We start from the raw sequence: 13,456 nt of genomic DNA on the forward strand, positions 1-13,456 counted from the left end.
CTTTCTGATCAACGTTTAGACCCCCTTATTTAAAAGCTATAAAAATGGTAGCCAGCAGTATCTGGCAAAATCTGGCTGTCATGTTCAGCTTACCAAAGGTGATTGCGTCTAACAGTTGGCAAAACTACGCTTTGATGAAGATTCTTATCTTTGCAGACTACGTGAGCAGCAGAACTAGATTTACACTTCTCTCATTGACACTCTCCGTATGGATTATTGTCTCCTCCAGATACTCCCAAGTTCTTCGGGTTTCCCTTTAACAAGTGCACTAGAGATACAGAGATACTTAATGTTATCTGCAGGTTATGGGCAGGGTTGGAGCTTTCTGTTTGAATGCCTTTGTAATGGATTTAATAGCTTGAATACTGAGGATATACAACTTGCAAGCATATCTTCACATGCTGAACTGGCTAGATACAAGTCGATGTGAATTTTTACAATTAACGTGTTTAGCTGTGGCAACAGTAACCCTGATGAAACAAATAGCTTGTTTGATTTTCTTCTCTTCACAGTAAGATCAATAAAGTGTTTTTTCCCCTATAAAGTAAAATTACCCCACTTTTAAAGAAAATGTGTTTCTTGGCAGTTTCCTCTAGTGTACAAGCCAAATAGGCTGAGTTTAGTATCATACAGGTAACATCAGCAACATCAAACATTGAGAAACGTGAGTCAGGGCCTCTAGAATAATGGTGTAGAATGAAAAAAATAATTTAAAAATGGTTCTATATGTTAGGTACTGGGTTCCTTTCCTCTGATCATTTTTTTCTGGATTCTCAGTGCAACCAGAGACTAAAAACTTACTCTTTTAAAAGGAATTAGATTTACACATAATCAAATGACCCCAGGAATGGGAGCTTTAAAAAAATGAATATTCTACATTTCAAGATAAGATCATTAGATCTGACAACACTGGTTGCAGCTTATATCTGTTATATTTCATTAGGTTATGTACAATACATAAAGCAGTTACAAGCTTCTCAAGTTCAGTTAAGAGCAAATACAAAGATCAGTAATAACAAAGTCTGACCACTCACTGATCACTGGAGAGGAGAGGGACACCAGAGAATAGGAATTTCCTTCTCTCTTAAACCATATTTACATGTGGTTTGTTGGGAGCTGTCTACAGTGAGAGAAAAGGATTTGGTTGTTACTGGTGCTGAGGGACAAGGAATGGAAATGTCTGGGGTTTCTTTTTCTTCTCCCCCCTCCACCACCTTAATTTGTTTGCCTTCCTGAAGGAAAGACCTTGCGGTATCCTTTCTGCTGAGTCATTTCTCTAGAAGACGCCAATTTTAGGGACTCATTAAACGAAGTATCTCTTCCTAAAGAAAATCCCAAGAGTGCTTCAAAGCATTCCCCCTGTCCAAGCTCTTCTGAGGTGGTTTTATTCCCCAGTTCTCTTGTGTAATGATGTTTTTTCCTTTGGGTTAGATGTGCTGAGCAGTAACTATTTCAGTTACGCCTCTTGGATCCTGATTGTAACTCTTATGCGGGACTGGCACTTTCAGGAGACTTTGATGGGACTTTTGCCTTGTCTCTAGTGGGATAATCTTAAATCCTTCATTTTGGGGAAATACTGGTAGATTTTTTTTTGCTGCTTCAGCTTCTTTATCCTATATGCGTGGTCTCTTGTAGTTCTCTCAGGCTACTGGTTGAGAGCAATAATAAACAGTGTTCCTCACCTCCAAATATGCCTTTTTTTCTATCTCTACGTACACACATGCCTTGATTACTACGTTTTGGTGCTACTATATTTGCTTCCTTCTCAAAGACAGTTTGGTCTCCATAAAGAACAGATGCAAATATTCTAGATAAGGGTGTATTGCCATTGGAGGATGTGACATTTCATGTTTTTTATGCCCAAATAAAATAATTTGTTACTAATGATTCCTCTTTCCTTAGCACTGTGTATCATAAATCCTTTTATATATCTGTTTCACAGTCAGACTTAAACTTGAGATCACTAGAGCTATACATTTACTGCTCTAGAGTTTTCCTGAACTTTTGGCTTCCTTCGCCTGGGGCTATTCCCTCTGAGTTGAGATTCACAGCAGGTGCTTATGTGATATATAGTTACAGAATTGTTTGCCCATCTATCTGTGTTTTTCTTTCATATCTCTAATCAGGAAGTTCCTAAATGTCATTTGACATATTCTGGAGTGTGTGCATGGTGTCAATTATAATAGCTTATTCTTTCTTTTACTTTCAGCTGTATTCCTATCTTTAAACTAACCCTCCCCTCCCTTTTGCTGCCCATAGAGATGGCTCCTTCCCTCCCCTCTGGTTGCCAGGGTGACTGGGCTTCCCTGATGCGGATGCTCTTGCCTTGGCTCCTTGCCATCCCTCTCCCTGAGACTAGAGTTTTCACTTTCCCTCGGATGGTGAGGACTCCCGTTTGCTCTTCTGCCTGCCCAGGCAGCTATTCTCCCTTCTAAGCAGACCTGGTTTAGCAACTGCTGAAAGGACAAGTGATTTCATGTGCCTGCAGGGTGGGATCAGCCAAGCCTCTGACTGAAGTGGAAGTCACCTTGTATTATTTTTCCTTTTATTTTATTTTTTTTTTTACTCTGATTCTTCTCCTTGAGCTGGAGTCCAGCCAGTTCTCACTCCCTCAATGTGGCTGTGATGATGAGAAAAAGGACCCTAGAGTGGTACATATGCAGCAGAGGTAAAGCCTTTTTTATTTGTATTTCAGAACGGATAAATTCAATTTCCAGTGTTAGTGACAGTGGAAAACGGATCCTTGCAGTACTTGTAAGCACATTTACACATAGAGGTTTTGCCAGGCTTAACCTCAGAAATTAATAAACCTCAGGACAGGGCATCTTTTAATTCAGGTGTGGAATTACAGCTTGTTCAGAAACTTTATTCAAGGAATTTGACTTTTTTTGTCACTGAGCAAACAGATATCATGTGATCTTTACGTTTAGCCCAAAGAGCCAAAATTTCAGATTCTGCATGCCTGTCCCAGGTTGCTGGTAAATGTGGTCCCATCTTGGAATCACTTTCAGAGGTCAGCAGAGAAAAATTTTGAGTTACAAATCAATGTAGAGTTGCAGTTTGCCTGGGTATGACTCAGCCACAACCAAAAAGTAGTATTTTTAATCAATTAAGTTCTCCGAGTTATTTGCCCAGTTCTAGCTAAAATGTTCTTTTGAGATCCCAGGAAGAAAATCTTAGGTGTTGCAGGCTAAGAGTTTAGGGATGGAAATTGAGGGACTTTTCTGTCCCTAGGGATGGAAAACTACTATTAGTAGTTCATGTTCCCTGCTTTTCCACAAGGCATGACTATTTTGTCTCGTATATTTCCCTATGTTTTCTCTGGCATAATTTTAAATGATTCAAATAATAGGACTTTTAATACTCTGTTCTGTGCTTCTGGGACACAATGACAAAGTGGATTAGACTGGTGCTGTAAGTGTAAATTATGTAATGTTTCCAAATATTTGGACAAACGTGGTCCTTTACTCAAGTTCATTCTTCATCCTCTCCTCTGCACTTTAAACATTCCATCTTTTGAGCTTGTTTCAATCCCGTTTGCTTGTTTATAAAGTAGTGATATATATGCAAATCTCTAAGTAGTAATGTCATCTGTGTTTTATAGGAAATCCAGGAACAGCAGTGACACTGCAGCTACCAGATAGACTTATAACCCTCCACATGCTTCCCTTTTAAAAATAATTAACCGTATGTTAAAAACACACAACATGTTACATCTAGCTGAGCTCTGAAACATTATGTGCTTGTTCTTTTGCATGAAAAGTATTCATAAAAGCTTTTTCTGCAGTGGCTGGGAAATTAAGATAAAATGCATCAGTCTACTTCCATTAACAAAGTTAGTAGGAAGCACTTGCTAGAGCAAGAGTTTGTAATGTTTTTACATCTAGCTGTAAGAAGGATGTTCTATATTTAAAGCACTTCCTTGGAAAAAGCATTGGAACAGTGTAACAGCTTTTCCTGCCAAAAGTAATAGCTGTGGAAGGCTTCCAGAGCACCAGACTTGTTACTGAAAGGTAATGGTCTTCCTATGCAAATGTAAGTTAATTTTCAAGGGGTTAAATGGAACAGGGAATGATCTTGAATTTCAGCCTTCTGTGCAGTCTTTAGTTTTATTCAAAGACATCAAGTATAATGACATATCTTCACCATGACTGTGCTGCTTTGACTTACTGCTTGAGCAATAAAATATGTAGAGATTTTTGTATTGTGCATGCCATTCTGTGCTATAAACGTAAATATGACTTTACTCATCAATATACAATACTCTGAGGAGTGTCTTATCTTATAGCAGTGGTTGGGGCAGGGAGTTTATTTGACCTGCATTTCCTCAACACTTTTTGAAGGGCAGTTTGCAAATAAAGTGCAGAATTCATTAAAAAGATAAGTCAGGGTTATTTGATGAATCTGGACATTACTATATCTGAAATAACTTTGGATTGTTACTTTCATCTGTTTTATTATTAGAATTATAAATCTTTAAAATGCTGAAATATTCACAACAATGTTATAGAGAAGATCCTTCATGTATGATACAGGCTTGATTTATTTGCCCTGAATTAATGTGAATGACTTACTTGAAAAGGCTTTAAATGCAGCTAGCAGTTGAGCTAGTATTTGGCATTACTCCTACAATATGTACATATATATGTGGGAAAATACAGAATTCTATTAGCATCGAATTACGATTTTTGGAGGTGCAGCTTTCAAGTATCAGTATCTGCAAAAACACTTCATCCGTCTCTCATCCTTTAATCTTTGTTCAACTATTGAAATGCAACACTATAACATTATAAAAGCTAATGAATATTTCTTCCTCTTTAAAGATTTGACTGTATTATCACAAGGGAAGATACCCGACTATTTTAAAAGACGTCAGAGGAAAATATTTCTTCAACTGATGTGTCCAAATGAGAGATTGCTTGTAACTAGAGAGTAAAGTTGAAGAGAAAACTCCACGATGTCAGTTTGAGAGTCTCAGTGCTAACAAGTTAATATAACTTACACTAGCAACGGCTTCTTAGGAAGGAAAAACAATGCTGTATTAGAGACCTGCAGTATCTATTCTATGCAGAAGCCTTTCCCTGTTATTTTAGCTGACAATTAGTAAAACATTTTGTTCACATTGCTCTTAATTGAATATCACTTTGAAAACAACAGAACTAATTTAAGCCATTGTTGCATTTTCTGTTATAGACCGTTTCATTACCAGCGATGATTTTGAACATCATCGCTACGGATTTTCTGTATCTTTTTTATCTTTTTAATGATGTATGCCAAGCAAGACAGACACATTTCTTTTAATTCTGCAGTTAGACCAGTTAAAAAGGACTGACTTACCCTGTCTTCTTCAGCTCTTAAGTCTGGCATTGTGCTAACACAAAGGCTTATAGCTGTGGTGGCCACAAAGAGAATGGAGAGACAGGCAAAGACTTTGCCTGGGAGTCCTGACTGGGGGTTTTCTACCATATCTCTGAGTCTGTTCATAAACTGTCCAAATTTGGTTTTCTCATCCAAGACACATGTAGCTTCTTTGCTCCTCCGAAGTTCCTCTTCTTTTCGTACCTCGGCCAACTCCTGCAGTTTTTGAAATAGTTTTCGAAAGCAGCAGTTCTCCAGGTTGGATTCCTCAATCCCCCAGTACTTCAGCTCCTCCTGAAAAGACAAGGCACACATGTCTCTTAAGAGCATCAGCTTCCCTGCCGCTAGAAAGCTGACAATCATCCCAAAAGCACTGGGGTTCCTGTCAAAGAAGAACTCGTGGGTGTCTTCATCATAATCATCACACAGCTGAATTATTTCTTCATAGCTGCTGCAACACTTCAGTTTGCTCAGTCTGGTAAGGGGAAATTCATCTAAAGTACTCCAAGGTAGCAGGTACTTGATGCCTCCAACATTTATCATGATCTCTCTCTTTAGATCGACTGCAGAGACTTGATCAGGATGGTAAATCCTCCTGGCTCTTTGGTAATGGACCCCTTTCACAGAAGGGGTTTCAACGGAGACAGGAAATAAGTGGCTCAAGGAATTACAAGAAGTGTAGCTAATGTTACTATAGTCTTGGTCACTGCCTCCGGAGAGAATAGGCATCTCTAAGAGTTCTCACTGGGACATCCAAAATGGCATCAGAGCAGGGTTATCTGTCAGCCAAGATACGGAAAGGAGGAGAAAACATAGTAGAGGTTATTGCAAGAGAAGAGGTGTTTTAGGCTACTTTCCTAAATCACAAAATTAATGAGTGCGTGTTTTGTAAGAAAAAGTCACCTCCGTGCTTCTTCCTGAAATCTGCAGCCTGTGAATGCGATTTGCTTTGCAGCCTCATTGGTTGTCTGGCAACACACAGACACAGAGGAGAGCTAAAGCCTCATTCATAATTATCGCGAAGGGTCGGGTGCCTGCAAATCCAAATGCGAACAGATCGGTCTCTTCTCCGAACATATCTTGGTCATTGTTAGATCATAGTATTTTCCGGTGATTGTCGCTTTGCTTTCTTATATCTATAAACCCTTAAATACACGCTAACTAAACTAAGCTGCTTAATAGTTATTAGAGTGGTCAATTACCTGCCATCGGCTGGATGCAAAGTTCCTAATTGCTTTAAGTTGAAAGCTCAGATTGCAATTCCTCCTGCTTTCAGTGCACGCCTGTTTTGCTTGCCTCTCAGGGGTATTGCAAGGATTAGCTAGTAGATGTTTGTAAAATGCCTTAAGAGGTAAAGTGCTGTACAAATGATGACTATTCTTATCAACCCGGTCTCATGTCACTGCGAATTACTGAAAAGACGTAGGGAATGTTTGCCCACCCTGGAGAAAACTTTGTTACATGGACAGAAAGCAAAGTATTTTATCAACTCAGGGGGAGAAAGTAATTGAAATGTTCCTTTCCCCTTTTTGTTCATAATCTCTAAAGATTCAAAGGCATTTATCACCCCAAGTCAGTGAACTGCAAGAATTGCAAGGAAACTTCCCCGAAGTTACTTACCACCGCGCCAAGGGCTGCTGCCCGGTGCCTGGCTTCCCTGCAGGTGAAGTACACATGCCGCAAACTGATCAGCTGTCCTCTGAGTTACCATCCAGCAGAAAGACCTGGGGATATTTTACAGTATTGATTACATGAAAAATCACTATTGCACTCTGGAGATTGCAGTCTCTTTCCTCTTTCTCTCCTTCTTTCCGGGAAGGGGAAAATATTCATATGTGTTCATGTAATATATGTTGTACTAATAGATCCCTTGCAAAGGAGACAGTGTCCTAAGTGGCAGCTCCTCTTCTGGACTCCTGGGGCTTCCTGGTGAAATCTGCTGAGTGAGAGCTAGTGGATCCTGCCCTCTCCCTGTCTCTCCTCTGTTTCCCTTGGGACTGTCAGTGTGGTCCTGGAAGAGGAGGGGAGAGGGAAGGGGGAAGGGCTTAGAAATAATCTCTCCGGCATCCCTCTGTCTATTCAGCAGGCAGCAGGCAGCAACTGGGTAAGAACATGGAGTACAAGGACAGTCTCCAACTAATGAGGTTTAATAATAAGTAAATTCTGGCAAACCTACTTAATAAAACAATTTCAATGCCGATTAACTCCTTCCGTTGTAGTCATACCGCAGTTGCTTGCTCTGGAGACACCACTCAAATTCCTCAGGAGCAGTTTCCACGTCCTGCATCCCTCTTGAAACTTGGATTTGCTCTTAAATATCCCTAGATGGAGAGGGAAGTTCTTTGGGTCCATGGATGCTGGGCCTTAGCATTTCTTTGGCTATTAGGGGAGCGCTTTCCCCCCATAAAAGAAAGGGTCTCTGGCTTGCAAAGAATTGGTGCTGTGCACTCTCTTTTCCAGATCTGCAGTGCTTTTCCAACAACCAAGAACTTTTTCCTCTCTTCTTTACAGATGGTGGGAAATCAATGTAATCCTTTTCTTATTTTTCTCATACGTGGTTGTAGGAGGGGTGAGCTTGCTGTAATGCTTTTGGGTTCTGTACTGCCAGTAGGTCTTGGGCTGCCTCAGTCTAAAATTGGGATGACGTGGATTTGACCCATATTCTGGTTGCTTGGCCTCAGTCAGAAGGTTCAAGAAACCTACGATCAGATCCTATTGACAAGAACCCTCAGTGGTGCTCCCAAATGCAGTAAGAAATGCCTTAACTTATGGCTGAAAGGACTGAAGCTGAATCCTTTTGCTAGAGAGGGGTGTAAATCTGTAGGATTTACATGTCCCACTGTGAGTATGAAGGTCGCGTGGAGAAGTGGTAAGAGCTTAGATCGCAGATCTGCTTTTCTGCCGTTTGCACAGTGGGTATATGGTGCAGGTGGTGCCCTTTGATTGCTCTGTGCTGCTTACCCTTGTAATGTGTGTGTTCTTGTGCCCTGCTGAACTGATGCACCTCAGAAGCGGATGCTGCAGCTGTTTATCAGCGCTGAGCAATGCTATGGCACAACCTAGGACAGGAAGCCTCTGCTAATTGGACTTTTTGGCACATCTCTCTTGGCCCACGTGGTGCCCAGAAGATTAACTTCTTATCAGGCTTCGCCACTGGGGTTTTCACTCAAGTCCTAATTATGCCATCCACAGAGAAAGACCAGATAGATGCCTGAAGACAACTGAGTTCTGGGAGCATAGCTCAAAATCACTTAAATCCAACCACCTTTGTGCAAGATGCAGTTTGCTCTGCCTATCAGTCTTCATTATGGATTATTTTTGCAAAGAAAAAGCAAACCTATTCTAATTAACTTTGGGTGGATTGTTTCACAAAAGGATAAAATCAATTAGCGTTTCCTTCTTACCTTGCGATGCCCTTGTGTGGTGTTGTTAAAGGTTATCTTTCTGAAACCAGCTGACAAGAAGGCAAATCCAAAACAATGCATAAATATTGTATGTAATTGAGTAATTTGAGTGTTATACTTATTTATCAAGAAATACATATGTTCTAACGTTTAGGACTTTGATTCCAATACTAGGCACACTACCATTTACTTTATTGGGATCTGCAGCTGTGTCTGTGGCTAGATCAGGACCGCAGTGCCAGCTAGAACCATGCAAGTATCTGTCAGTCAGTCCTTGAGAGTCATCTGTCATGAGACAGAGAAAGGATAGAAATATTTTTATCTTAATTTTATTAACAAGAGTTGAAGGCACAGAAAAGAAATATTTTGTTTTGAATCTGAGGAAGTCAGGTCCTGAACCCAGCTCTGAAGGTCTTAAACATGTAACTTACCCCCAAAGCTGTCCTCCCACCCTGGCCAGTCTCTGCCTTCTGCTCTCCGGGAACCTACTACCATGTCTGTATGAGATGCTCCCCAACAGTGGAGTATCTAAAACTATTAATGCTGACACCACAAAATTGAAATCTCTCCCCAGGTGGGAAAGGCATATTCCTGGCTCAATTCTAACTTCTGCTGACTTGATCTTTCACCTTTTTTTTGTTGTTGTTGTTGTTCTTTGTGACTAGTGCTGTAGTCTTCCTGTTAAATTCCCTTTGGGTTATGAAATTCATAACCTTTGTTCTCTTTTTCTGTTCTCTATTTCCCTGACAGTTTCTGGAATTGCTCTCTCCTTGCTCCTTAACCATCTGGTCATATCACCTTCTTCTGCGTGCCCTTGATGCCTTAAATGCAGTTTATATATGCTTCAGTTATTTGTTGACAGGAATGACATTCCTGTCTCCTCCCTGTTGTTTCCTCCTTTTGTGGTTTTGCCATTCTACTGTAATTTGGTTTAGACCTGCCTCTCACATCCCCTTTGTACAACAAGGGCAACATGCTATTGCTGCGAAGAAAGCTGAGCAGAAGAGGTAGTTCTTACCCAGATGGCTCCAGGGACAAAGTGATTGCGCACTGTTGTACAGTGCTCTCAGCTGGAGTAAGCCTAGCCCTCTGTAAACCAAGGTTAAAGCTTAAATCTAGGCTGTATGGTAGGTGATGGTGAAACTCTTACTGAAGTCAAATTCAAGTACACACAGGTCTACTAGCCTGGCTTGAAACCTTGTGGGTATGACGGTGCAGTTATCATCATGTCCCTGTGACATGCAGAGGAGAATCTGATAAGAGACATCCATTACAGTGTGCAGATTTTTCTCAGATAGTTCAATAATGAAATCATTTGCAGGGCTAGCATTTAGATACTGATAATAGTTAAATGCTGTAGAAAATGGGAAACGCAGTGAATGTCACTGGCTTTAATAGCTTGCTTACCTGTGATTTTATCTCCTGTATTTTGTTTTCTGTAATTATGCCAGAATCCTGTATCAAGCACCAGATACATAGAGAATATAGATATATAGAAGCAAGCGCTTTTTTTCACAAAGCACATAATAAAACTGCAGAATTTATTGGCACATTATGTTGAGGTGGCCAAAAGTGTAAAGTATTCAGAAAAGGACTGAGCAGATTTATGCAAGGAAGGTCCGCCAGGGAGATCCAACGTCTGGCACAGAAAGTAAGGAACCCGCCTATTGCTGGGCAGCAGCGAGATATTTTACCACAATGTATATGCTTGCCCTGTTCTGTTTTTTTCCTAGATTTTTGATAGTTGATGTACATGGGGGCTGCACAGCCCCTGGTGTGACCCTGTGGAGATGTTCTTATGCTGAGAAACCTGAGGACGGTGGCATATGCTCTACTAGTTTGGTCATGCATTTCTGGGTTGATCATTCACTACTTACCTGACCGTATTTGTCAGAAAAGCAAAAAAGAGCTGAAGAAAAAACTCTGATTATGTATGTATGTGCACGTATATATATTCAAGACTAATGATGTCTGTATATAATGGGCAATCTCACAAAGGGGTAGACTGTACACGCTGAAATTGCATGGGCTTGCAGGTCTTCCAATCATTCTGCAGGGAGCAGGCATGTAATCTAATAAAGGCACTGTTGTCAATCTTCCTTCCTTCCCAACTGGGCTTTTCGTAATGCTTAAGTATAAAACAAAGATAATTACTTTCCCTGGTATCTATAACAGAAGACGCATTTCAAGCTTTTAAAGTCAGAGAGTAAACAAAAACGTAAATCAAAATAATTATTTAAGGAAATATGAATGCACTGAAAAAGAAAAGAAAAAATAAGAATGAAAGAAATTAATATTGAAAACATGTTCTGTCTTCGTTCATTGGCTTAGAAATTAGCCCAGTGCTGAATCTTCAGTCAGTACCATTTCATCACAAAGTTATTGGCTGTTGTTTCTTTTATCAGTTGAGTACACAGCCTTTTGTCTGTGGGGGCTAATTCTTCTCTAAGCCTCAGCCAATGTATGGACCTGGCCTTCCCCAGGTTCTTTATGTTTGTGACATGTGACTGTTATGATAAATAAAAGAGTTTTTCATTTATTTGCAAAATAATTGACATGAGATTGAAAAGAGCATTTTAACACTTAAAAATTAGTTTAAATGCTTCCATTGTGTTCACAGGTGGTTAACACTTCTGGAAGTAATTGGATTTAGATAGCCTTGTTACATGGAAATTCAACATCTTTTCAGATCCTTACATTACTCATTGGGCATAAAGAATAGCTTAGCCTTCTTTTCTGGGTTTAATTATGACATTACACATTGCAAGGTAAACTTTCAGGATTTATGCCAACATTTTATTCAGTACAGCAATGTTAGCTTCATGTTCCTGTTTATTTCCTCATAATTTGTCTTTATGGAGCAATAGAAATACCCTTTCTTGCCAAATGCCTAGTTTGTATGGATAATTAAATTGACAGTAAAGGGCTAGATTCACCTCTTCATTATTCAAGGCTTACCAAGTTGCAGCATTATTGATTCCAGTAGAATAATGCTGCAATCACCCAGGAATATGTGGTAAATCAGGCAATGGGTACCTTTGATTTGTTAAGCACTTTTATAATACATTGCTAGTTCATCCCAGCCCTTAGAAACCCCAGTCGTGATCCATGCTCCTGTTGTGCCACAAATTGTCTTGGAAGACTGAGTCACATATTGGTGGCAGTGTTTTAGTCCTTATTTCCATCCTTGTCTTTGTAAAAGTTGTTTCTTTTTTCTCGGTCGAGTTTAATGAAAGCCAAAAGGGGCCACTTCTCATTAGGCAAAATACCACTAAAGCAAATTAACTCTTCAGAGCATTTCTTTGCTATGTAAATGTAAATAAGGTTCATGGTATGTTACACACAGATTTCTGTGTCCTTTCACTCTTCTCCATGCATGAAGACTGAACCTTGGAATTAACTTCATATAAGTTTTCCAAAGTTTTCTGTCCTCATTTCCTCTGGACTGTCTAGAAAATTGTACCTGTTAATGGGCAGCACTCAAGGAAACTGATTTCAAATGGATAATCATTCTTATGTTGATTCAAATGAATTTTGCATAAGGGCTGAATCACTTGGGTTTAAAAGGTTTTAGGGGATTAAAATGTTGTGTGGCATGGGCAGAGGAAACGGAGAGCTGAATGACAGGGCTTAGAGCTGAGTGCTATTATCTCTCCACATAGCAAGAGACTGATTAAGTGAGATATGTCCAGATAATGTGAGAGTCATGCTTTAGAGGAGACAATCTCAAGTCTTTCATAACCTAATCTGGAGAATAATTCCCTCCTGATTGCAGCACTGGTGATCAGTCTCACCCTGAGCACCACACACAAGGTGAGTATTTGAGGAAGAAGTTTTTCTACCATCTCTGAGCACCAGTCCATTTGGAGGTGTCAAAACTTTCTGTGGGAAACACATGCAACCTTCCCTTCTTTAAGTCCAAACCAAAAGACACATCTGTCTAACTGCATGCCGGGAAAAAAATTGGTCAGCATTTTTGACCTCCCTGCGAGCCCAGCAACTGAGGGAATTAAAACAGAAGCCCTGGTGATAATCAGCATGAGGCTGTTGCTGATAAATGGAAGTTTTCTTCAAGAGTACAAACTTCCATTTTCTCTCTTATTCTTCATGCAGGTTTGGACTGTGAATTTTGAGGTTTCTATCAAAGTTGAAAACATCTTGGCAATGTAAAGCCTTTGGTGAGATAAAAATTGGAAATGATGTGAATATTTTTCTTGCCAAGTGCTTTTCATTTCAAAATTCCAAAACATTTATGAATAACACCATTTTCATGACCAATATTAAAAGAGTCATTTCAGTGATCCACCTCAGGATCATTGAAATACCAGAAATACCCAATATATAGTATCGGGTACAGCTATACAGATATAACTTCCCCTCTAAACCTGATATTTGACTGCCATTTGAGTGCTGAGGTTGGGTGGGGTTTTTTTAACCATTGTCATGCCTTTCTACAGTCAGTAACAAGAGACATGAGTAAGAAAGAGAAAGCTTGGCTTCAAAGAGAAGCTATCTGAAGGGTATCTGCACAGGGATAGGTAACAGAGCAATTGTACCTGTGCCATCATCCATTAGGAAAAAATAACACCTATTTCAGAAACTGAAGAATGAAATGGGCAGAAAAAGGTGTTGCAAATTTGCTAGGAAGAGAAAATGAAGAAACACTGAACCAGATGTTATGTTATGAACAGCAT

The 13,456-nt window shown here is 39.8% G+C and overlaps 1 protein-coding gene across 1 annotated transcript in view; it reads right to left on the reverse strand.

Moving 5' to 3' along the window:
• KCNG4 (potassium voltage-gated channel, subfamily G, member 4) overlaps positions 1-6,087 on the reverse strand; it is a 17,911-nt gene extending 11,824 nt beyond the window's left edge. The window contains exon 1 of the mRNA XM_009880940.1: positions 5,338-6,087. Coding sequence (XP_009879242.1) covers positions 5,338-6,087 — 750 coding nt within the window. The remainder of the gene's footprint in view (positions 1-5,337) is intronic.
• Between the last annotated feature and the right edge of the window lie 7,369 nt (positions 6,088-13,456).

The sequence above is a fragment of the Charadrius vociferus genome, unplaced genomic scaffold (genome assembly GCF_000708025.1).
Source record: "Charadrius vociferus isolate BGI_N301 unplaced genomic scaffold, ASM70802v2 scaffold493, whole genome shotgun sequence".
NCBI classification, from domain to species: Eukaryota; Metazoa; Chordata; class Aves; order Charadriiformes; family Charadriidae; genus Charadrius; species Charadrius vociferus.